Source organism: Leptodactylus fuscus, chromosome 6, assembly GCF_031893055.1.
Source record: "Leptodactylus fuscus isolate aLepFus1 chromosome 6, aLepFus1.hap2, whole genome shotgun sequence".
NCBI lineage: Eukaryota > Metazoa > Chordata > Amphibia > Anura > Leptodactylidae > Leptodactylus > Leptodactylus fuscus.
In genome coordinates this window covers 22,788,704-22,815,099 of record NC_134270.1, presented here as the reverse complement: position 1 = coordinate 22,815,099, position 26,396 = coordinate 22,788,704, and the positions used below count along the sequence as shown (strand labels likewise).

Sequence of the window (26,396 nt, the reverse complement as noted above, 5' to 3'; positions counted from 1 at the left end):
TTCTTGTTGAGCAAAGAATGGGTTAAGGAGGGAGTGAGCATGGGCTTAACCCCTCATCTGCCAGGCTCATCTCAGTATCCTAACTTTCCCCTCCCACTATCATTAATATTTAACAACCCCCCTCCCCAAAATGATCTGAGCCAGGGGGTAGCCAGTGTCTTCTCCAGCATCTCCTGACCATGCATGGAGCTGGTATGCTGTGAGCCCATCAATGCTTCATCAAGCTCTTGGAGGGGGGCGGCTTGTTTTCCTCTCTCTAGGTCCCTGGGGGTCTCAGCCAGCCAGAGCCCCACATGCCAGTTTCCATGGTCCTTGCTGATTGGTGGAGGTTGCAGGAGGAGGGTCCTGGATGGAAGGTTAGTAGCCTCAGCATCTTGATGACTTCTACATTACAGGAGGCTCCTATGACAACACTTTTCTTTGATGTCAGTGCACCTTCCAAAAGTGCAGAGCTCCCCTCCCCCAGCAGCACCTGAGCCCCTCCAGAGAGGGGAGGCCAGGAGGAGGCACTGTGGTCCTCATGCCCCCTGCCTGGAGTCCTTTGTCTGTGGATGGTGCCTCTGTCAGCCTCCCTGGAGACACAGCAGTTGGTTCCTGTTGCTCAGCCCCTCTCCCCCTCCCGACTGCGCTTGTGGAGGAGCATGAAGCACCATGGTCTGGTGTGATCGTGGGGTGCAGATGTTGCTGACCACAGTGGGGGCTTTTGCAGCCTTCAGCCTCATGACCATCGCCATCGGGACTGACTACTGGCTCTATTCTCGGGCTCATATTTGCAATGGGACAAACTTAACCACGGAAGACCCCCAAAGCCAACCCAAGAAGACCAAGGGGGACCTCACCCACTCCGGGCTCTGGAGGATCTGTTGCATTGAGGGTAAGTGCTGCAGACATGACAGAGTTAATGCATCAGTCTGCCTGTCCAGGTGCAGCTCCGGTGCTTTGTGTTGGCCGTGTAGTTGCTTGGTTACCGGCATCTGGAGGATGTGATACAGGAGACGCTGCCGGGTCCTAACACTGAAGGCTCCGCTAGGGGACGCTCCATTCATGTGTCTCGGCTGGCCGGGTTGTGAAAACTTTTGCAACGGAGCTTAAGGTAAAGTAGTAAAAGTGCAAAGATGTTAATTCAGGAGCTGGAGGAGGCGAGAGGCCCGGGGAACCTGCAAGGAAGACCGGGGAATGGAGGCTGCTGTCCGGGGGCGGCGGTGCTGAAGCCGACTACAGGAGCCCGATGTGTAGTGCCACAAGAACACACAGTGCACATGTAATACACAGCTCATACAGTGCACATGTAATACACAGCTCATATAGTGCACATGTAATACACACATCATATAGTGCACATGTAATACACAGATCATATAGTACACATATCATATAGTGCACATGTAATGCACAGATCATATAGTGCACATGTAATACACAGATCATATAGTGCACATGTAATACACAGATCATATAGTGCACATGTAATACACAGCTCATATAGTACACATATCATATAGTACACATATCATATAGTGCACATGTAATACACAGCTCATATAGTACACATATCATATAGTGCACATGTAATACACATATCATATAGTGCACATGTAATACACAGATCAGACAGTATACAAGCAGTACATAGACCATACGTGCACATGTAATATACATATCATATAGTGCACAAGCAGTACATAGACCATACAGTGCACATGTAATACACATATCATATAGTGCACATGTAATACACATATCATATAGTGCACATGTAATACACATATCATATAGTGCACATGTAATACACATATCATATAGTGCACATGTAATACACATATCATATAGTGCACATGTAATACACATATCATATAGTGCACATGTAATACACAGATCATATAATACACATGTAATACACAGATCATATAGTGCACATGTAATACACAGAACATATAGTGCACATATAATACACAGATCATATAGTGCACATGTAATACACAGCTCATATAGTGCACATGTAATACACATATCATATAATGCACATGTAATACACATATCATATAGTGCACATGTAATACACATATCATATAGTGCACATGTAATACACAGATCATATAGTGCACATGTAATACACATATCATATAGTGCACATGTAATACACATATCATATAGTGCACATGTAATACACATATCATATAGTGCACATGTAATACACAGATCAGACAGTACACAAGCAGTACATAGACCATACAGTGCACATGTAATACACAGATCATATAGTGCACATGTAATACACATATCATATTGTGCACATGTAATACACATATCATATAGTGCACATGTAATACACAGATCATATAGTGCACATGGAATACACAGATCATATAGTGCACATATAATACACAGATCATATAGTGCACATGGAATACACATATCATATAGTGCACATGTAATACACAGATCATATAGTGCACATGTAATACACAGATCATATAGTGCACATGGAATACACATATCATATAGTGCACATGTAATACACAGATCAGACAGTATACAAGTAGTACATAGACCATACAGTGCACATGTAATACACAGATCATATAGCGCACATGTAATACAAAAATCATACAGTATACAAGTAGTACATAGACCATACAGTGCACATGTAATACACAGATCATATAGCGCACATGTAATACAAAAATTATACAGTACACAAGCAGTACATAGACCATACAGTGCACATGTAATACACAGATCATATAGTGCACATGTAATACACAGATCAGACAGTATACAAGTAGTACATAGACCATACAGAGCACATGTAATACACAGATCATATAGCGCACATGTAATACAAAAATCATACAGTACACAAGTAGTACATAGACCATACAGTGCACATGTAATACAAAAATCATACAGTACACGAGTAGTACATAGCTCATGCAGTGCACATGGTATACACAAATCATACAGTACACAAAGTAGTACATACACCATATAGTGCACATGTAATACACAGATCATACACTATTCTAATGTGCACAGTATAACATGTTTACACACAGAGTATACACTGCACATGTAGAACACAAATCATATAGTACACAAGTAGTACATAGACCATAGAGAGCACGTTTAACAAACAAGGATCATACAGTACACATTTAATACACAGATCATACAATGCATGTGTAATACACAGATCATACATGGCAGATGTATTACACAGGTAATGCAGAGGATGTGTAATGAACAAGAATTATACATTGCACCAGTATTGCACAGATCATACGTTACACAGGTAATAAACAGATCATACAATGCACATGTAATACACAGATTACACAGAGCACATGTAATAAACAAGGATTATATAGTACACATATAATACACATATCATACAGTGCACATGTAATAAACAAAGATCATCCATTACACATGTAATACACAGATTATACACTGTATAAATAATATACAGATAATACAGTGCCCATGTGTAACACATATCATACACATAAACATGTAATACAAATTTCAAACAGTGTACATGTGATACAGAGACCAAATGATTCACATGTAAGACAATCCATACAGTGCACATGTAATTCACAACAGTGGACGTGTAATACACAGAACATATAATGTACATATACTCATGCAAGTGCATAAAGTGCACAATCAAAACACAGATCATAAAATGCACATTTAATACACCAAGATCATATATTACACATCTAATATAGCCAGATCATACAGTAAAAATCTAAAACACAAGTTACATACTTTTACAAGCAATACATAGATCATACAGGGCACATGTAATACACAGATTATACAGTGTATGTATAAAACACAGAATATGCATAGCACATAAAACACATATCATAGAGTACATATGCAATACACAAAGATCACACAGTGCACGTTTCATACACAAATCATACAGTGTATATGTATAACACACATCATATAATTCACATGTAATATACACCTATATATTGCACATATAATACACAGATTACACACTGCACATGTAATACACAGAACATAGAGTAAAGATCATAAAATTAATATGTATTATACCAAGATCATACAGTGCACATGTAATATACCCAAATCATACCGTAAACGAGTACTACATAAACCATGACTTGCAAGTGCAAAACACACGTCATATAGTGCACATTAAATAAACACAAATTATACAGTGCTCATGTAATACACAGATGATAAAGTGATTTTGTAATATACCAAGATCATACAGTGCACATGTAATATTCCCAAATCATACAGTGAACAAGTAATACACAGATCATACAGTGCTCATGTAATACATACTCATACAGTAGACATGCAAAACAAACAGATCATACATTGAACATTTAAACGGACATTACATAGTGCACAAGTAATACACAGAGATCACACATCGCACATATAACATACACACATGTGCACATACAATACACAGATCATACAGTGCACATGTAATGCACACAAATCATAATGTTCACATATCATAATGAGAAGATCATATAATGCACATGTATAACTCAGAACATACAAAGCACATGTAATAATGTCAGATCATACAGTGCATCTCAAATACACAAAGTGAATAGTGCACAATGTATAACAGAGATCATATAGAGCACGTGTAATACACAGACCAGACAGTACACCTTTAGTAAACCCAAATTATATAGTGCATATGTCAATGCACATGTGATACAAAGATCATATAGTGCACATGTATGATAAATGGATTATACAATTCACATGCAATAGAAAAATCACAAAGTGGACAAGTAACAATGATATATCAAACAGATCGTACAGTACACGTCATACGCAGATCAAACAGTATATATGTCATACAAAGATCATACAGTGCATGTGTCATACACAGATCATACAGTACACATGTCATACACAGATCATACAGTATACATCTCATACGTAGATCATACAGTACATATGTCATCCACAGATCATACAGTATACATCTCATACGTAGATCATACAGTACATATGTCATACACAGATCATACAGTACACATGTCATACATAGATCATACAGTACACATGTCATACGTAGATCATACAGTATATATGTCATACACAGATCATACAGTACATATGTCATACACAGATCATACAGTATACATCTCATACGTAGATCATACAGTGCATATGTCATACACAGATTATACAGTATATATGTCATACACAAATCATACAGTACACGTGTCATACATAGATCATACACTGCACATTCTGCCCCCACGTTTTGATCTAGATCAGGCATGTCAAACATGCGTCCCGAGGGCCACATGCGGCCCTTTACAGGCATATCTGCGGCCCTCACAAAAGTTTCAAACTTTGTCTCTAAACTTTAGAGACAAAGTTTGAGACTTTTGTGCAGGCCACAGATGTTCAAAACTCACGATCAGCACTTCCGGCTCTTCATTCATTGGCCAATATCCCTGCATATGACCTGCTTACGTGATCAGGAGGGCTTTTTGATGTCTGTCTGACCCTTCCTTGGGGAAGGGGGGGCTGGGGGTTCTTCTGGATGTCTGGCCCTTCCTTGGGCCTGAGGACTGTTTTTTTTCCCACTCACCATGTAATTCTTTCACTTGGGGGTTAATTGGAGCATTACAGTCTGTAGTGCTCCTATTAACCCCCAAGTGCAAGAATTGCAAGTGGGTGGGAAAAAACAGTCCTCAGGCCCAAGGAAGGGCCAGACATCCAGAAGAACCCCCAGCCCCCCCCCCCTTCCCCAGCACTCCAACCCTTCCCCAGCACTCCAACACAATAATGGTGTCTGCCAGCTTTAACTGAGGTGCCATTTTACCGGCAATCGCAGGCACCTGGAGCAAGATTCAGGGCCTGCGTGCATTTTTATGGCAGCCGGGAGCCTTGTGAGGCTCCATCCTGTCATTTTATACTTTCTATGTAGGCTACTCTATGTAGCCTGCAATAGAAATGCCGGATTTTTGCGATGCATGGTATTAGTGATCAGTCCCCTAGGCCCTAGCCATTAGCTGCTGTGTGCGGCCCTCGCAACAACCTCTTGTTACTCATGTGGCCCTCAGGATACCCTGAGTTTGACATGCCTGATCTAGATTGTACATTGGTATATACTGTTCTGGGCCGTGGTGTTAATTGGCTGTGGATGATGGGGAGTTGTTACTCTGCACATCCTCCTGGAAAGTTAATAAATCAGGAGCACTGAGTCATTACAGTTATTACACTGTACAATATAATGTTCCTCTAGTGCTGTGAGGAGGGGGGATATTATATCACTGACCATCATCCTCCGATCTTACCAGATGACTATTGTAATGACTGAGGATCATGGGAGTCATCTCTTTTTTCTAGGACATTGTGATGTCAGCGAACCGTAAATATCATACATGAAAGCCCCACAATGAGAGGTCCTGTTACTGACCATGACTAACCACTAGTGACCAGTACTGACCACTGACTAGACAGGGGTTATCTACAATGGCCGGCACAAAGTCTGAGAAGGTAGTGGCTGGGCTCACAGTATGAGGCTAGATGACGTGGAGGCCGGGCTCACAGTGTAAGGTTAGATGAGGTAGAGGCCGGGCTCACAGTCTGAGGTTAGATGAGGTAGAGGCCAGGCTTACAGTATGAGGCTAGATGAGGTAGAGGCCGGGCTCACAGTGTAAGGTTAGATGAGGTAGAGGCCGGGCTCACAGTCTGAGGTTAGATGACGTAGAGGCCGGGCTCACAGTGTAAGGTTAGATGAGGTAGAGGCCGGGCTCACAGTCTGAGGTTAGATGACGTAGAGGCCGGGCTCACAGTGTAAGGTTAGATGAGGTAGAGGCCGGGCTCACAGTCTGAGGTTAGATGAGGTAGAGGCCGGGCTCACAGTCTGAGGTTAGATGAGGTAGAGGCCGGGCTCACAGTCTGAGGTTAGATGAGGTAGAGGCCGGGCTCATGGTCTGAGGTTAGATGGGGTAGAGGCCGGACTCACAGTCTGAGTTTAGATGAGGTAGAGGCCGGGCTCACAGTGTAAGGATGGATGAGGTAGAGGCCGGGCTCACGGTCTGAGGTTAGATGAAGTAGGGGTCGGGCTCACAGTCTGAGGTTAGATGCAGTAGAGGCCGGGCTCACAGTGTAAGGTTAGATGAGGTAGAGGCCGGGCTCACAGTCTGAGGTTAGATGAAGTAGAGGCCAGGCTCACAGTCTGAGGTTAGATGAGGTAGAGGCCGGGCTCACAGTCTGAGGTTAGATGAAGTAGAGGCCGGGCTCACAGTCTGAGGTTAGATGAGGTAGAGGCCGGGCTCACAGTCTGAGGTTAGATGAAGTAGAGGCCGGGCTCACAGTCTGAGGTTAGATGAGGTAGAGGCCGGGCTCACAGTCTGAGGTTAGATGAGGTAGAGGCCGGGGTCACAGGTTGAGGTTAGATGAGGTAGAGGCCGGGCTCACAGTGTAAGGTTAGATGAGGTAGAGGCCGGGCTCACAGTCTGAGGTTAGGTGAGGTAGAGGCCGGGCTCATAGTCTGAGGTTAGGTGAGGTAGAGGCCGAGCTCACAGTCTGAGGTTAGATGAGGTAGAGGCCGGGCTCACAGTCTGAGGTTAGATGAAGTAGAGGCCGGGCTCACAGTCTGAGGTTAGATGAGGTAGAGGCTGGGCTCACAGTCTGAGGTTAGATGGAGTAGAGGCCGGGCTCATGGTCTGAGGTTAGATGAAGTAGAGGCCGGGCTCACAGTGTCAGGTTAGATGAGGTAGAGGCCGGGCTCACAGTCTGAGGTTAGATGAAGTAGAGGCCGGGCTCACAGTCTGAGGTTAGATAAGGTAGAGGCCGGGCTCACAGTCTGAGGTTAGATGAGGTAGAGGCCGGGCTCACAGTGTAAGGTGAGATGAGGTAGAGGCCGGGCTCACAGTCCGAGGTTAGATGATGTAGAGGCCGGGCTCACAGTCTGAGGTTAGATGAGGTAGAGGCCGGGCTCACAGTCTGAGGTTAGATAAGGTAGAGGCCGGGCTCACAGTCTGAGGTTAGATGAGGTAGAGGCCGGGCTCACAGTCTGAGGTTAGATAAGGTAGAGGCCGGGCTCACAGTCTGAGGTTAGATGAGGTAGAGGCTGGGCTCACAGTCTGAGGTTAGATAAGGTAGAGGCCGGGCTCACAGTCTGAGGTTAGATGAGGTAGAGGCTGGGCTCACGGTCTGAGGTTAGATGAGGTAGAGGCCGGGGTCACGGTCTGAGGTTAGATGAGGTAGAGGCTGGGCTCACAGTCTGAGGTTAGATAAGGTAGAGGCCGGGCTCACAGTCTGAGGTTAGATAAGGGAGAGTCCGGGCTCACAGTCTAAGCATACCACCCAACATCCAAAGAAGAGAAAGAGGGACAGACTGTGCGGTGCGCACTGCGCGCTGCTGTAAATTTCGCCCCACCCACTTCTACTTTGACTCTTTCCATCCGTTTTTCTTGTACCCCTCACATAGTATAATGCCCTTACAGTCTCCCCCACACTATAATGTCATCCTCCTGGTGCTCCCACAATTTGCTGTCCCCCTCCATCTGCCCCAGTTTAATGTCCCCTTTCATCTTCCTCCACAATTTAAGGTCTTTCTGCTGGTAACAGACAAACATAAAAAACACTGATACTCACCTCTCCTCGCGCCCCTGCTGCTCTGTCTGAGGTCTCTTCTCCTGGAGTCCCCAGGGTGTTGCAGGCATAATGTGATTCACATCATCACATCACGCCTGCAGCTCCCATGGCTGGAGCACAAAGGGGGCAAAGCGGTGAGGCAGGGGCTGTCCAATGACGGCTCCAGCTTCACCGCTGTATTCAACTCCTCTGTGTCCGGAGAGGATGCACATGAATTGAAGTTGGGACATATCTTCCACTGACTGGGACAGCGGATCAATAATCAATTCAGGCACTCGATAACGTAGCTTTCCCTATCGTCCTACTAGCAGCAAAAGACCATATTGTGCTGCTGTTAGGACTAAGGGAAACAAGATTATCTTCATAATCCTTCGTTAGGTGAATACTTTATTCTCACACAAGTGAGAGCCATGCTAAAGCGATGTTATGGAATGTCTGAATTGATTATTGATCTGCATTTGGGGTGAAACCTTTTCAGAACACCAGTACCATATCCATCTTCTGGAGTGCCATGATTAATCTAACAACGACCAGAATGGCGGGATGGTTGGGAGGTCTAAGGTTATATTACGTAGAGGCCGGGCTCACAGGCTGAGGTTAGATGAGGTAGAGGCCGGGCTCATGGTATGAGGTTGGATGAGGTAGAGGCCGGGCTCATGGTATGAGGTTAGATGAGGTAGAAGTCGGGCTCATGGTATGAGGTTAGATGAGGTAGAGGCCGGGCTCATGGTATGAGGTTGGATGAGGTAGAAGTCGGGCTCATGGTATGAGGTTAGATGAGGTAGAAGTCGGGCTCATGGTATGAGGTTAGATGAGGTAGAGGCCGGGCTCATGGTATGAGGTTGGATGAGGTAGAGGCCGGGCTCATGGTATGAGGTTAGATGAGGTAGAGGCCGGGCTCATGGTATGAGGTTAGATGAGGTAGAAGTCGGGCTCATGGTATGAGGTTAGATGAGGTAGAAGTCGGGCTCATGGTATGAGGTTGGATGAGGTAGAGGCCGGGCTCATGGTATGAGGTTGGATGAGGTAGAGGCCGGGCTCATGGTATGAGGTTAGATGAGGTAGAGGCCGGGCTCATGGTATGAGGTTGGATGAGGTAGAGGCCGGGCTCACAGTCTGAGGCGAAGTGTAACATGGACGCAACAGAGAATACGAAGGAAACACTTTAATAGACAAATATACTTTGTTTCCCATAGCAACCAATCACAACACAGTTTTTATTACATAAGCTGCTGTGAAAGAATGAAAGCTACGCTCAGATTGGTTACTATGGAAAGCCAATAAGAAGAGAGGACACACAACTATATATATATATATATTATATTTGTACAGCTGGTATATACAGTATATATACATTATACACCTTCTTGTATATAGTGATATGGATTGTGCTGGTATAACCTGGGTATCTCCTGTATATAATCATATATATGCAGGTAGGGTAGTATAGTTAGGCAGAGCAGTGCATTGTGGGAGGACACTGTTACCTGCTCACAAACCTGTATATGTCAGTAGCACAGCAGGATAATATAAGGTTAATATTCTTCTTCATTACCTGTATCTGCAGGCACCAGGGGCATTATCATTAACTCCTTCACTTCCCCAGACCACCAGGGCTGTTATTATTAACCACATCACTCCCATAGACCACCAGGGGAGCCTCAGTTATTCATGTCCAACGCTGACATCCATAGTATAATGTAACCCCTGTGGCACGGCGGTGTTGATTGCCCAGGATTTTGGGAGGGGGTCTTTAATAATGGATTCCCCTATAGTCCACAGCTCCCAGTTGTTGTCATCAGCTGCAGTGAACTTTCTAGAACTGATCTAATTCAGTGGCGTCATCAGTGCGAGCTGCGGGCGACAATGGTAAATGTAACGGCAACGACGCGACGGCTGCAGGTGCCTGGAGGGAGCAAAATGTAAATTGTGGAGTCACCGCCAATATTAACATATTAATGTCAGATAGATGATGATGATGTCACTGCAGCCCCCGGTACTCGCAGCTGCCTCCACCTGTCTGCAGACACTCAAGTCACCCTCAGTCATCAACCACTGACTACACAGGGATACGCTGTGTCTGATCACCGCACTATTAACCCTTTCTGAGACAAGGATGGATCTTCTAAGTCATAATAAGGTTATAATCTCCTCCTGCTCAAAGATCACAGTTCACAACCACAGAAGCAGCAGGTTTCTATTTTCCAGCAGTGCAAATGTACCAAGTTATCATTACTCTTTCCAGTGGCGTAACTAGGAATGGCGGGGCCCCGTGGCGAACTTTTGACATGGGGCCCCCCCGACACCGAAGATCTCGACCGAGTCCCTCCTACGCATTCCTGCGCGCTCTATTATGTTCCATAGTGGCCCCTGCACACGGTATTATGCCCCATAGTGGCTCCTGCACACAGTATTATGTCCCATAGTGGCTCCTGCACACAGTATTATCCCCCATAGTGGCCCCTGCACACAGTATTATCCCCCATAGTGGCCCCTGCACACAGTATTATACCCAATAGTGGCCCCTGCACACAGTATTATACCCAATAGTGGCCACTGCACACAGTATTATACCCAATAGTGGCCACTGCACACAGTATTATGTCCCTTAGTGGCCCCTGCACACAGTATTATGCCCCATAGTGGCCCCTGCACACAGTATTATACCCAATAGTGGCCCCTGCACACAGTATTATACCCAATAGTGGCCCCTGCACACAGTATTATACCCAATAGTGGCCACTGCACACAGTATTATACCCAATAGTGGCCACTGCACACAGTATTATACCCAATAGTGGCCACTGCACACAGTATTATGCCCCATAGTGGCCCCTACAGGACTAAATACTGTCACGTCACCCGCTGACCGCTATACCAGGACAAATTGTGGATAAAAAATCTGGTCATGTGCATTACAATTTAGTAACTCCATGTGCCTCATATTAATAGCAGTTAACCCCATCATCTCCCTCACATTAACCCCTGTGTGCCTCACCATAAGAGTTACTGATATGTGAGAGACATGGAGGTAATAATAAAGTATCTTCATTATTATTACCCCCATATGCCCTGTGGCAGCTGCTACCGCTGCTATGGTGGTAGTTATGCCACTGACTCTTTCATAAGAGTAGATACCTGGTTGAGGTATGAGAAGTAGTACTGTGCAGTATGGGAGTGTTACTATGGAGTGTCCATATATACAGAATAGGAGCAGATACTGAGAATTACACCCAGCATACAGGACATGAGAAGTGGTACTGTGCACTGTACATATATACAGAATAAGAGCAGATACTGAGGATTATACCCAGCATACAGGACATGAGAAGTGGTACTGTGCAGTGTCCATATATACAGAATAAGAGCAGATACTGAGAATTACACGCAACATACAGGACATGAGAAGTAGTACTGTGCAGTGTCCATATATACAGAATAAGAGCAGATGCTGAGGATTATACCCAGCATACAGGACATGAGAAGTGGTACTGTGCACTGTACATATATAAAGAATAAGAGCAGATACTGAGAATTATACCCAGCATACAGGACATGAGAAGTGGTACTGTGCACTGTTCATATATACAGAATAAGAGCAGATAATGAGGATTACACTAAGCATATAGGAGAAATGGTACTGTGCACTGTCCATATGCACAGGACAGGAGAAGAGGTACTGTGCAGTGTCCATATATGCAGAATAAGAGCAGATACTGAGAATTACACCAGTATACAAGACAAAAGAAGTGGTACTGTGCACTGTCCATATATACAGAATAGGAGCAGATACTGAGAATTACACCCAGTATACAAGACAAAAGAAGTGGTACTGTGCACTGTCCATATATACAGAATAAGAACAGATACTGAGAATTATACCCAACATACAGGACAAGAGAAGTAGTACTGTGCACTGTCCATATATACAGAATAAGAGAAGATAATGAGGATTACACTAAGCATATAGGAGAAATGGTACTGTGCACTGTCCATATATACAGAATAAGAGCAGATACTGAGAATTACACCAGTATACTGGACATGAGAAGTGGTACTGTGCAGTGTCCATATATACAGAATAAGAGCAGATACTGAGAATTACACCCAGCATACAGGACATGAGAAGTAGTACTGTGCACTGTCCATATATACAGAATAAGAGCAGATACTGAGGATTACACTAAGCATATAGGAGAAAGGAAAATGGTACTGTGCGCTGTCCATATGCACAGGGCAGGAGAAGTGGTACTGTGCAGTGTTCAAAAATCCAGAACAAAAAAGTGGTGCTGTATAATATTTAAAGTAACCTGACTTCTTATAAGGGACCTTTCCTGGTACTTTATTTTGCCAGGTTGAGCACTTTCTATGAAATCTCTGTCTTACAGTATCGGTCATGCATGTTCTACATGCTGCATCTGCTCTTATTCTGTATATATGGACAGTGCACAGTACTACTTCTCATGTCCTGTATGTTGGGTGTAATTCTCAGTATCTGTTCTTATTCTGCATACACTTTCTATGACATCTCTGTCTTACAGTATCGGTCTTGCTTGTTCTACAGAACTTAACCCTTTAATAACCGCGGGGTTGAGTTAAGCAATCGAATGACGGCATCTATGTCATTAACATTCAGAGGTAATAAACATGAAGCAACGTTTTCTGCTCCTTTAATCCACCGGTTCATGTGTAAGGATGAATGATTATCGGAGCCGACAGCCGTAAACACGCCGCCATGCACTTGTATGTGAGATGTGGCATTTGGCGAGTAATGGGGGACAGGCATCCGCCAGCAGGAGATGCCCCCAGCTCTGCCCCCGTCACGTTATTAGGAAGTCTTGTTATCCCGTCTCCGGAAGCTGTGCACTGAGTCACATCTGAGCCCCGGCACTGGAGACACATGTCCGCCCTGAGCACCGTTGCCTGACACCACGCCATGTTATTTACTTCTATAAAACCTTATTTTTGTCAATCCAGAATGGCTCCCACCCTGCACTGCGATTCCTTGACGCTGTTCACACTTTTTTTTCCTGGTGAAAACGTGTCCTAGTTTTACACGACAGCGCAAGCTGTGAACATTTTAGATGGTTTAAAAAATGCATTTACATCTCACCTCTAAAACTTGGCCACTGGCTGTGCGCAACGCAGACCGAACAGAAAAGTGTCACTAGAGATAAGAAAAGGAGGTGACAACCCTGGGGCAAAAGATGAGGTGGAATCTGGGGGTGGTGGAGCATTGACAACATGGTTAGTCTTATATGCAGGTTAGTCTGGGCCCCATGGGTATAGTTATAGATGATGCAGAGGTAGCAATCATTGTTGGGCCCTGAAGCAACAGGTAACCCAAAGTCCTCTATACAACACATAAAGATGCTGGGACATGGGAAGTAGTCCTCTCTATAACCTACATAAACATCAGATAGTACATGGTAAGCGGGGACCCCATTGCATATTTTGCTTTGGGGCCCAGGAGCTTCATGTTACTCTTTTGTTGGGCTCTCAAGCATTTGTCCTAGAAATGCCATCCATCCTGCTTGCATATGTTAAGAGAAGACATGCGATCAGAAAGACACATGCACAGTTACATACAGCCCTACTGCGATGGTTGGGTTTACTCCTCAGATGGTTAGCACTTCCATTATAATGATTAGGTCTTCTCCTCTAATGTCTGGATCTTCTGCTATGGTAGCTGAGTCTTCTCCTATGACAGTTCAGTCATCTAGCAAAAGAGTTTCTATTATGATAGACGAGTCATCTACTTGGATGACTGGATATTCTACCATGGTAGTTGAGTCTTCGATTCTGGTGACTGGATCATCTACCAAAGTAATTGGGACTTCTGCTAGGATAACTGGTTCTTCTACCAAGGCATTTGGGTATTCTACTCTGATGACTGGATTTTCTACCATGGTAGTTGTATCTTGAACCAGGATAGGTAAGTCTTATCCTATGGTACTTCAGAAAACTATCAAAAGGATTGGTCTTTCTACTAGAATAGATGGGTCATCTACTCTGATGACTGGATTTTCTACCATAGTAGTTGGGTCTTCTACTTTGATGACTTGATTGTCTACCAAGGTAGGTGGGACTTCTACTGGTATGACTGGATTTTCCACTATGACACTTGGGTCTTATACTCTGATGACTGAATCTTCTACCATGGTAGCTGAGTCTTCTATTCTGGTACCTGAATCATCTGCTAAAATAATTGGGACTTCTGCTAGGATAACTGGCTCCTCTACCATGATAGTTGAATCTTGAACCAGAATGGGTAAGTTTTTTTCTATGGCAATTAAGAGGCATTTTATTCTGTTAAACTAGAGTCTGGATCTTTTACCATGGCAGTTTGGTCTTCTACTTTGATTACTGGATCTTTTGCCAAGATAGTTGATAATTCTACAGGGGTGACTTGATCTTCTACCAAAGTAGCTGGGACTTCTATGAGGATGATTGGATCTGCTACCATGGCAGTTGGATCTTCTGGCCTGATGACAGGATCTTCTACAATGGTGGTTGGATATTCTATTCTGATGACTGGGACTTCTACCATGGAAGTTGGGTCTTCCTCTATGATGGCCGAATCTCCTACCATGCTAGTTACAGTATGAGGATGATTGGATCTGCTACCATGGCAGTTGGATCTTCTACCATGGTGGTTGGATATTCTACTCTGATGACTGGGACTTCTACTATGGAAGTTGGGTCTTCCTCTATGATGGCCGTATCTCCTACCATGCTAGTTAGGTCTTAGACTAGAAAGGCTCGATCTTCTAGTATGACAGTTAGGTCTTCTACACTGATGACTGGATCTTCTACCATGGTATTTGCGACTCCTTTTGTGATGACTGAATCTTCTACCAAGGTTATTGGGACTTCTACTAGAATCACTGGATCTCCACCATGGTATCTTCTGCTCTGATGACTGGATTGTCTACCATGGTAGTTGGATGTTGTACTAGGATGAATGGATCTTCTATCATAGTTGGGTCTTCTACCCTGAGGATTGGATCTTCTACCAGGGTAGTTGGGACGTCTGCTAAGACAACTCGCCTTTCTACTGGGATGAAAGCACGTTGTCATAGTTGTTTAATTTTGAACCAGTATAGGTGAGCCTTTTCCTATGACAGTATTATTCTTTAAACCATTAGAAAGGCAGAAGATGTAAATTGTAGTGAAGGTAATGTTCTTAATGGTGGCTGTATATTATTCTCTCTTTCTGGTCCACAGCAGTGTCAGGTGACCGGCAATAAGGCTCTCCAACTGACACAGCTTCTCCATTTATTTCTATATGAAAGCCTCAATGATAGTCTTATAAGAGTGACTACGTTACTTTAGGAGAGTCACTAGTCAGTAGGAGAGTTTATTGAAGGTCACTTTGCACAGTTGTGGACTGAAAAAAAGATTGGGTATCTTTACAAATACATTCACCATGAAGAAGATTACCTTCACTACAATTACTTTGGTTGATGATAATTCCATCAGAATAACAGCAGCCAGGCTCATCTATCAGTCTAGACGCTACAGCGAGGCCTCTGGTCTGTGCCAGTCACTACATTGGCTGCCTATTCATTATAGAATAAAATATAAAGTTATCACTCTCATCCACAAGGCTCTCCATAATGCCGCACCTCCCTACATTTCCTCCCTCATCTCTGTCTACCGCCCAACCCGTGTTCTCCGTTCACTCAATGACCTAACACTTACATCCTCTATTATCAGAACCTCCCACGCTCGTATACAAGACTTCTCCCGAGCTGCACCACTTCTCTGGAATGCTCTACCCCGGACAATCAGATTAACTCCCAATTTCTACAGTTTCAAACGCAAACTAAAGACACATCTCTTCAGACAGGCCTATCCCAATTTCTAACGTAAACCCTTCCATACTATAATTAGAATCCCCAAAATGTAACCCTCCTCTGTCCCCGCGCCCACATTTCCCCACATGATATGATGTCTTTTCAGGCTAACTTTATAGGTCCAAGCTCCATCCACATGTTACAGGACACCACTAGTGACGGCTCATAAAGTTGTATGTTTGTGTAATGACAGTCACCTCTATTACAAAAGTGTCTGACCTCTGTATAAGCAATGCCGCCCCTGCTACCTCTTGTGTCACCCCCTCTACCTCATAGATTGTAAGCTCTTGCGAGCAGGGCCCTCAGTCCCAGTGTGTGAAATGACTTTCTTTGTAATGTATCTGTCTGTCTGTACTTGAACCCTACAAATTGTACAGCGCTGCGCTACATACGTTGGCACTATATAAATAAAATTTATTATTTATTATTAATAACATCCACCATGTTTTATTCTCGTTCTTCAGGTCTATACAAAGGAAACTGTTTCAGGATTAATCACTTTCCAGAAGACAACGACTACGACCACGACAGCTCTGAGTATCTGCTGCGTGAGTAAAGCTCCTATTATATCTGCAGGGGTGGTCTTATTGTTATAATATATCAATAATGTCAGTAACAGGGGGCGGGGCTGTGACAACCTCTCAGACATAATATACAGGCTGGTTGTCAGTAGTAATAGATGAATAGCTATACTGTAGTATACAGTGTGCGGATCTCATGTCTGATCACATGTCATTATATTATATCAGTGATGTCAGTACCAGGGGGCGGGGCCGTGACAACCTCTCACACATGTCATTATATTATATCAGTGATGTCAGTATCAGGGGCGGGGCTGTGACAACCTCTCACATGTCATTATATCAGTGATGTCAGTACCAGGGGGCGGGGCCGTGACAACCTCTCACACATGTCATTATAGTATATCAGTGATGTCAGTATCAGGGGGCGGGGCCGTGATAACCTCTCACACATGTCATTATATTATATCAGTGATGTCAGTATCAGGGGCGGGGCTGTGACAACCTCTCACATGTCATTATATCAGTGATGTCAGTACCAGGGGGCGGGGCCGTGACAACCTCTCACACATGTCATTATATTATATCAGTGATGTCAGTACCAGGGGGCGGGGCTGTGACAACCTCTCACACATGTCATTATATTATATCAGTGATGTCAGTAACAGGGGGCGGGGCTGTGACAACCTCTCACACATGATATACAGGCTGGTTGTGAGATTTCCCTCCTGATTTTCCTACCAGTCAGTAACAGTACGTTTGCTGTCTACAGATATAATATTATGGTTATTATGCTCCAGTTCTGCTTCTTATTGCGCAGATGTCATAATGACGCATCACAGAGAAGCTTTGTACAGTGTGATTTGCTGTTTCTTTGTGATCTCGTATTCCATGGATTAGTTCAGAGTGACGTTCACTTTGATGTTTCCGTAGACTGCGGTCATTACTGCGCGCGTTCCTTAAATTACTCTTCATTTAAGGCGCCAGCAGCAGCTATCACCGGTCTCGCTGCGTCCCTCATGATGTATTTTACATTTAAAGGGGACACAACACTGGCAGGAGAGAAATTATTATTGTATTAGCAATTACATTACTTTCAGTTTTAATGGAAAAAGTAAACATACAGTTACCGTATATACTCGAGTATAAGCCGACCCGAATATAAGCCGACTCGAGTATAAGCCGAGGGGGGCTTTTTCAGCACAAAAACTGTGCTGAAAAATTCGGCTTATATTCAAGTATATACGGTACTCTGTTTTTCGTGATTTTGTTATATTTCACTCTTCAAGGATCAGTATACATGGAAATAGGTCAAACTTGGCCTCAGATTATGGTAATTACTGCACATTAAAGGGCCCATTGCACCCTCTCTGAAATATGTGAACACTTTATTCAATAACCTTTATTTCTATCACCCTTCTGTACAAGTTCTGACCCCTAAGTATCACTCAAGACACCCAAATCTGTGTCCAGGACCTGGATACCTGGAGCAGGTTGATGCTTTTTGATGTTTCCAGTTCACATGTCTACTTGAAATGGGAAAGAAAGGAAAGATGTTTCCTAAAATAGTCTGAGCCTGGGGTGGATGGGGAGGGGATGCAGTGAAGCGTAAGACCCCCCTACACACACACATTATACAAACACAGGTCTCGCAATGTAACAGCTACTAGAGATTGTGAACTGTAGCGGTGCAGCCAGAAAACTATGAGATTTATCTGAAATTCTTCAAAAAAGTTTTTTAGCCATTGAAGTAATTTACATTGTTCAAGCAAGTGAGGGCAAGAAAAGCAAAGAATAGGAAAACAGTGCCAGCAGATCAATTTACAATAGCCCCATTCACCCCCTAACCACCCTTGTACCCTAAGCAGTCTAAATGCCAACAATACCCCACAAAGGATCCCAACCATTCACCTCCACAGCAACAGCCACATTTGCCCCTTCATTTATTTTCTCTTATCATATATAAACCTCTTACCCTATTATCTCCCTCTTCTGGGGCTGAACGCTGAGAACAATCCCATTGACTCTCTAGCCTCCTTTTGCCACATCCACGCCATCACTACTATCTGCCTCTGAACGCCTCACCCCACCATCTGCTTCCTAATATCCTATAAACATCAATGCCCTCATCTTCTCCTAAATCATCTTACCCTATTTTCCATTCCTTCAACAATCTTATTTGACGTAGACCCATCACCCTAGAACCCTTTCACCCTACTGTGTGTTCCTTCAGTAGCCCCATTACCCCAGACCCTCTTACCTCTCTATCCATTCCTTTAGCACTGCCTCAACCCTCTTGGCCCTTTATAGATTCCTTCAGCACCCTATGACCTCCTGAATCCCCTTCTCCACTCTCTATTGCCTTAGCAGCTCCATCACCCTGGACGCTCTTACTCGACTATAGATACCTTCAGCAGCCCCAACACCCTGGACCCTCTTACCCTACGGTAGATACCTTCAGCAGCCCCATCATCCTGGACCCTCTTACCCTACGGTAGATACCTTCAGCAGCCCCATCATCCTGGACCCTCTTACCCTACGGTAGATACCTTCAGCAGCCCCATCACTCCGGACCCCATACCCCACAATAGATACCTTCAGCAGCCCCATCATTCTGGATCCTCTTACCCCACGATAGATACCTTCAGCAGCCCCATTATTTTGGATCCTCTTACCTGACTATAGATACCTTCAGCAGCCCCATCACCCTGGACCCTCTTACCCCATGATAGATACCTTCAGCAGCCCCATCACCCTGGACCCTCTTACCCGACTATAGATACCTTCAGCAGCCCCATCACCCTGGACCCTCTTACCCGACTATAGATACCTTCAGCAGCCCCATCATCCTGGACCCTCTTACCCGACTATAGATACCTTCAGCAGCCCTATCACCCTGGACCCTCTTACCCGACTATAGATACCTTCAGCAGCCCTATCACCCTGGACCCTCTTACCCGACTATAGATACCTTCAGCAGCCCCATCACCCTGGACCCTCTTACCCCATGATAGATACCTTCAGCATCCGCATCATCCTGGACCCTCTTACCCCACTAAAGAAACCTTCAGCAACCCCATCACTCCGGACCCCATACCCCACTGTCTATCCCTTCAGCAGCCCCTGTGCCTTGTATCCAATTACTCCATTGCGTGGAGTACCGTGGGCAGGGAAATGGATCGAAGGGGTCTGCAGCCCAACAACCCATACATAATAAGTATATCTGTAGGAGTTGGCACCCTACCCCCATACTGCTGCGACTCGGGCAGTGTCGTTAATACTTGTCGGGTGGTTTTTCCGCCCCTGTGATCAGACTTGGTTACAGATTGAAGCTGATGCTGCGTGATCGCCCCAGAGCTGTAACCCTCGAATCACTGAACGCAGATGCTGCCAGGCCCCTGTCACTTATCTGTCAGGAGATGATGAGCAATTACCCCGTGTGGGTCCACAAAGCCGGAATGTTCTACTATTGTCTAAACAAAGGATGTCTCCCTGATGTAAAGTGATGATGGGAGTTATTGTTCTGGATAGTGTCTTTGAAGGAATGGGGTGATACTCAAATGTGAAGTCCTTAAATATTGTCCCCATTCTATCCCTGCAGGTATTGTCCGTGCTTCTAGTGTCTTCCCCATCCTCAGCACCATCTTACTCTTACTAGGAGGACTGTGTGTCGGGGCAGGACGCATCTATAACAGACGCAATAACATCATCCTGAGCGCCGGCATACTCTTCGTGGCAGCTGGTGAGTACATCACTTCTAGTCTTAGGAGATGCTCAGGCCGTTGTTTTGTCTCAGTTGTGCTTTACACTGCATCTCTGCTCCAGTAGGCTAAAACCTTGGTATGTGACTCCAGCTCATCTACAGGTTCTGTTGGCATCTCAAGTAGTCTAACGACCATCTTTAGTCTCAGCAGAACCTCTGGCTTTTGTTCTACCCTTCCATTGTGCTTTATACTGCATCTCTGCTCCAGTAGGGTCACTATGATATGTGAATTTAGCTCATCTACATGTTCTAGTGAAGTCTCGAGTAGCCATTACTCTATGTCCAGTTTTGTTTGACCCTTCCCATGTTCTTTATACTACATATTTGCTCCAGTTTTTCAGGGCTCACATAGAGTTTTGCTATATTCAGTGACTAGTTCATCTATATTGCTTCTCAATGTCTGTGGTAGTCTAAGCTCCACCCCCAGTTTCAGAACCTCAAGTAACTGCCCTGTCGTCCCTCATGCTTTACACAGCATCTATGCTTCAATGTGATATAGCTATAAATTGCTGACTTTGACTCCTCTTCTTTGTCTATTGGAGTGTGATGTGGCCTGAACTCCATCTGCAGCTTTGTTCCATTGGGGCACAGTTATAACCATCGACACTAGCTCATATTCACAGGCCATTAGAGTCTAAGGTAGTCTAAACTCTTCCTTTAGTCTCATCTAAAGCTTAGGCTGTAGCTCTGTCTCTTCTAAATGCTTTAAACTGCAGCACTGCTTTTTTGTGTGTTTCTGCTCATAGGTCTCAGCAACATCATTGGGATCATTGTGTATATATCCAGCAATGCCGGCGACCCCAGTGATAAGAAGGATGAGGATAAGAAGAACCAGTACAACTATGGATGGTCCTTCTATTTTGGGGCACTTTCCTTTATTGTGGCAGAGACTATCGGGGTCCTGGCTGTAAATATCTACATAGAACGGAACAAAGAGATCAGGTTCAAGTCGAAGAGGGACTTCATCAAGACCTCGACCTCCCCGTACGCCAGAATGCCGAGCTACAGGTATCGAAGGAGGCGCTCAAGATCAAGCTCTAGGTCAACAGAAGCCTCTCCCTCCCGGGAAGTATCTCCGGCTGCCATCAAATATGCCAGTACCATCCCCATGGGGGATATTTCCATGTACACTCTGTCCAGGGAACCCCTAAAAATCACCACAGCTGCTAGTTTTAATCCAGATCAAGATGTCAGCTTCATGCAAGTCCATAACTGCTTTCAAAAAGAACTGAAAGAAGGTCTTCAAATCAGCGTGGTCAACCGAAGGACCACCCCAGTTTGACCAAGGCCTAGAGCTGGGTTGGATATAAAACCTGGGGGGCAAGGAGTCGGCCATGGTGGGTGGACCATGAATCAAATCAGTGTTCTGTCTGGATGACGTCTTCTGAAGGTTTAGGCAGGAGCGCAGTCATCCATGTGTTTGCTGTACATAGCAGAGAAAAAGTGGCACTGCCATGGGACACGTGATAAAAGTGGCACTGCCATGGGACACGTGATAAAAGTGGCACTGCCATGGGACACGTGATAAAAGTGGCACTGCCATGGGACACGCGATAAAAGTGGCACTGCCATGGGACACGCGATAAAAGTGGCACTGCCATGGGACATGTGATAAAAGTGGCACTGCCATGGGACACGCGATAACCCCACACTTATTCTGTGACAGACTGTGTAATGTTTTACTCCTCCCTCTAACTATAAAGTAATGAATTGGGGTCTTCAGGTCAGATATAAGCAAGGAGAGTCTAGGATGAGCGAGAACCTGCAGAAAATTATAATACTGCCAAAAAAGACAGCAGAATCCTCCTAACTGTTCTTCCAAATAAGCCATTTGTAGCGAGAACCCCAAAATTACTCACAAAATATTCAGGTCAAACGAGGAACTTGTTTGTGTTTTGAAGGTTTTCTATTACTATTTGCTGAGGGCCTGGTGAGGCGCAGGAGATTTTATTACCAATCACACACATAGCCCCGCCATTCAGTAGATCCACTCACGGCCATACTGTTCATTTTCTATGTGATTTGACTGTTTTAAATAATGTGACTGTTAATCAATGGCAAAAATGTTGGGGGGGGGGGAGGGGGGATGTCCGCCATAAAGGGTGAGAATACTTTTGAAACCATGATTTTATCGATACAATGTATCTATTTAGAATTGTTGTGTATACAGCTCTGTAGTAGAGCTAGGTGTCTCTGTAGCTACAGACTACAAACAAAGCCTGTGTAGTCAGATCCTGCAGCTATAAAGAAGTAACATGAGATCTGAATGTAGTCAGTAGCCATGAAGGACACATTGCTTTGCATAGGAGCTGCATACACACAAGAGGCTACTCTGGTATTTTAGAGGAAAATCTGTTGCAAAAGTGTGAATACCCTTAAAATTAAAGGGATTGTCCTGGATTTAGAGCAAACAAAAAAAGTCATATTCACTGGCGCTCTGTTCTTCCGTCCCATTCCCTTTTCCTCTCACCTATTCAGTGGCCTCAGTGGTCAGTATTAAAGGGATTCTACCATTAAAACATTTTTTTTTTTGTGGATAAGACGTCGGAGTAGCCTTTAGAAAGGCTATTCATCTCTTACCTGTAGACGTGGTCTCCACCGCGCCGTTCCTTAGAAATACCGGTTTTTAGCGCTATGCAAATGAGTTCTCCCGCAGCGATGGGGGCATCCCCACCGCTGCCAGAGAAGTGTCTCCAAGTCTCCTTCTTCGTCCGCCGCGTCATCTTCAATGTCTTCCGTCTAAGGCTCGTAACTTCTAGCAGAGCAGAGTAGACTGCGCAGGCGCACAGGTCACGGGAAAATGCACAGTATTGTTAGTGGCCATTTTCCTGTGGCCTGTGCGCCTGCGCAGTCTGCTCTGCTCTGCTAGGTTACGAGCCTGCGCCGGAAGAAGACATTGAACATGACACGGCGGACGAAGAAGGAGGCGGCGCTTGGAGACACTTCTCTGGCAGCGGTGGGGACGCCCTCATTGCTGTTTGAGCGCTGGAGCCCGCCCCCATCGCTGTGGGAGAACTCATATGCATACCGGTAAAAAATGGTATTTCTGAGGAACGGTGCGGCGGAGACTATGTCTACAGGTAAGAGACGAATATTCTTTCTAAATGCTATTCTGATGTCTTATCCACAAAAAAAAAAGCTTTAATGGTGGAATCCCTTTAAGGAGGCTGTGACATATGTGAGTGACATCACCAGTCCACCAACAACAACTGTGGGGGCCACTGATTTGGTTCAGCGGTCATGTGGGCCTCTCCGCTAAGTCCGCGTTGAGTCTCATTATGGGAGAGAAAGCTGACTGAGACATGACAGCAGAGAACCAAGGAAAGGTGACCATATCTTTTTTTCTGTTTTATACCCACACAGGCCAATGAGTTTGTACTAAATTTTGGATAACCCCTCTATTGTTTTTAACCAACATTATGAACCATGTAAGAGTCCACGGTGCTTTACTTGTGACCTTCTGGCCCTGGTAGTCAGGATCAGTGACTTATGGTAAAACTCACATGAATCCCAGATAATAAGACTTGGTCATTTAGCCAAAATACATATCAAAATCACCCTGAGTTTAATTATCACCTCACAAATAGCCCCTTGTAAGGTTTATCATGGACTTGGTGGACATGTTGGCTATGGTCCTTCAAGATTAGTCTCAGTGTATATCTAGAAGGAACTAAACATATCATTGACTAAAACTTGAATAACTATCGGGAGATCTAGGGGTTCTGTATCCAATCCAAGTGAAGTTTTTTGGAGGACAGACCCTCATCTTGAAGAGAATGCCTTACCATTAGTTTTGGTATTGTAAAACCCAATACCTCCTACTCCAAACTTCATCATGAAGGGCTCTTCTGTCATGGTGACCGTGGGTTTCGCCAACAAAAGCCTTTCTCATCCAATGCACCAAGATTTGAAGATGTTTCAACATTGTCACATTCCAGTATCAAGAGTCTTCAGTAAATATCAAAGAGTCTCACTAACCACCCAACACAAGGGTCTCCTCCACTATTGATGGTGACCAACTTTCTAAGATGACGGGTTTTGTCCACCCTGAGCCTAATGGGACGTTTGCTTATAAAACTCAGGAAACCCCCTTCACCTTCCACCTCTATTGTCTCCTTAACTACGTTAGATATGCCCTACACTGTGAACTTCTGGAAACTTCATAAAGATTTCAAGATGGAAACCACAAGTGAAGTGAAACCATTCTAGTATCCATCATGATGTCCTGTAGACACACAGGACACCCAAGTACTTAAGAAGCAATTGCACAACCACTGACTTCAGACAGGACATGTCAGACATCACATAAGGTGACACTATTATAAATGGAACCATTGACCTAGACTTGCACTATGGAGATGCAAAAATAGCAAAAAAAATTGAGACTTTCTTGATCCTCTTAATTAAGGACTGAAATGTAAATGGTCGAGTGTTGAAGACAAGTGTAATATCCCTGATATTTTAGGTCTAATATTTGGTGCCACGTTGTCTCCATACCATGCCGAGGAGGATTGGGGTAGAGGGCCAGGCAATGGATCCATGATGCCTCCAGAGAAGAGGGGCTTCCTAATAATGCCCTACAGTTACACGGGCCCAAAACATCCCCAACCCCCTGTGCCCTGAGACGTAAGGTCATTTGGAGGAAGGCAGCAAAGTGTTAACACAGCAATATGTTTTCACATAGACCGTGCTTGTGTTCCTGAAAATATCTTTCCTAAAATCTTGTGTTTTTAAAAGAATATTTCCCAACTCTGTGCGTTTCAGCGAGTGGTTATTTACTACATGGATTGGCTTTGGGCGGACAGGGTGGTGATAAGAGGACACAAACATACTCAGTGAGTGCAGAGACCCCAGCTCACCTCTAGATGTCACACTGTCTTCTTCAAGAGGTAACCCCCCCCCCCAAACTCCTGCACCCTCATGGCCAGTGCAAAGAGGTTATTCTCTTTACTATGCAGGCACCTGTATATACCCAAATTTACACAATAATCCTGCCATGTGTGATACTGACTTCTGAGCAGTGTATCTCATCCTATCATGTGTGATACTGTCTGCTGAGCTGTGTATCTAATTCCCTCATGTGTGATACTGCCTGCTGAGCTGTGTATCTATTCCTAACATGTGTGATACTGTCTGCTGAGCAGTGTATCTAATCCTATCATGTGTGATACTGTCTGCTGAGCTGTGTATCTAATCCTATCATGTGTGATACTGTCTGCTGAGCTGTGTATCTAATCCTATCATGTGTGATACTGACTGCTGAGCTGTGTATCTAATCCTATCATGTGTGATACTGTCTGCTGAGCTGTGTATCTAATCCTAACATGTGTGATACTGTCTGCTGAGCAGTGTATCTAATCCTATCATGTGTGATACTGTCTGCTGAGCTGTGTATCTAATCCTATTATGTGTGATACTGACTGCTGAGCTGTGTATCTAATCCTATCCTGTGTGATACTGTCTGCTGAGCAGTGTATCTAATCCTATTATGTGTGATACTGACTGCTGAGCTGTGTATCTAATCCTATTATGTGTGATACTGACTGCTGAGCTGTGTATCTAATCCTATCCTGTGTGATACTGTCTGCTGTGCCGTGTATCTAATCCTATCCTGTGTGA

General features: G+C 44.5%; 1 protein-coding gene across 1 annotated transcript; it reads left to right on the top strand.

Annotated features, from left to right (window-relative positions):
* The first annotated feature begins 365 nt into the window (after window positions 1-365).
* CACNG4 (calcium voltage-gated channel auxiliary subunit gamma 4) lies at window positions 366-22,259 on the top strand. The gene is made up of 4 exons (XM_075279584.1): window positions 366-874; window positions 16,958-17,041; window positions 20,616-20,756; window positions 21,524-22,259. Exons 1-4 carry the CDS (start codon window positions 652-654, stop codon window positions 22,057-22,059), a joined length of 984 nt encoding a protein of 327 aa, XP_075135685.1. The 5' UTR covers window positions 366-651; the 3' UTR covers window positions 22,060-22,259.
* Window positions 22,260-26,396: the final 4,137 nt, after the last annotated feature.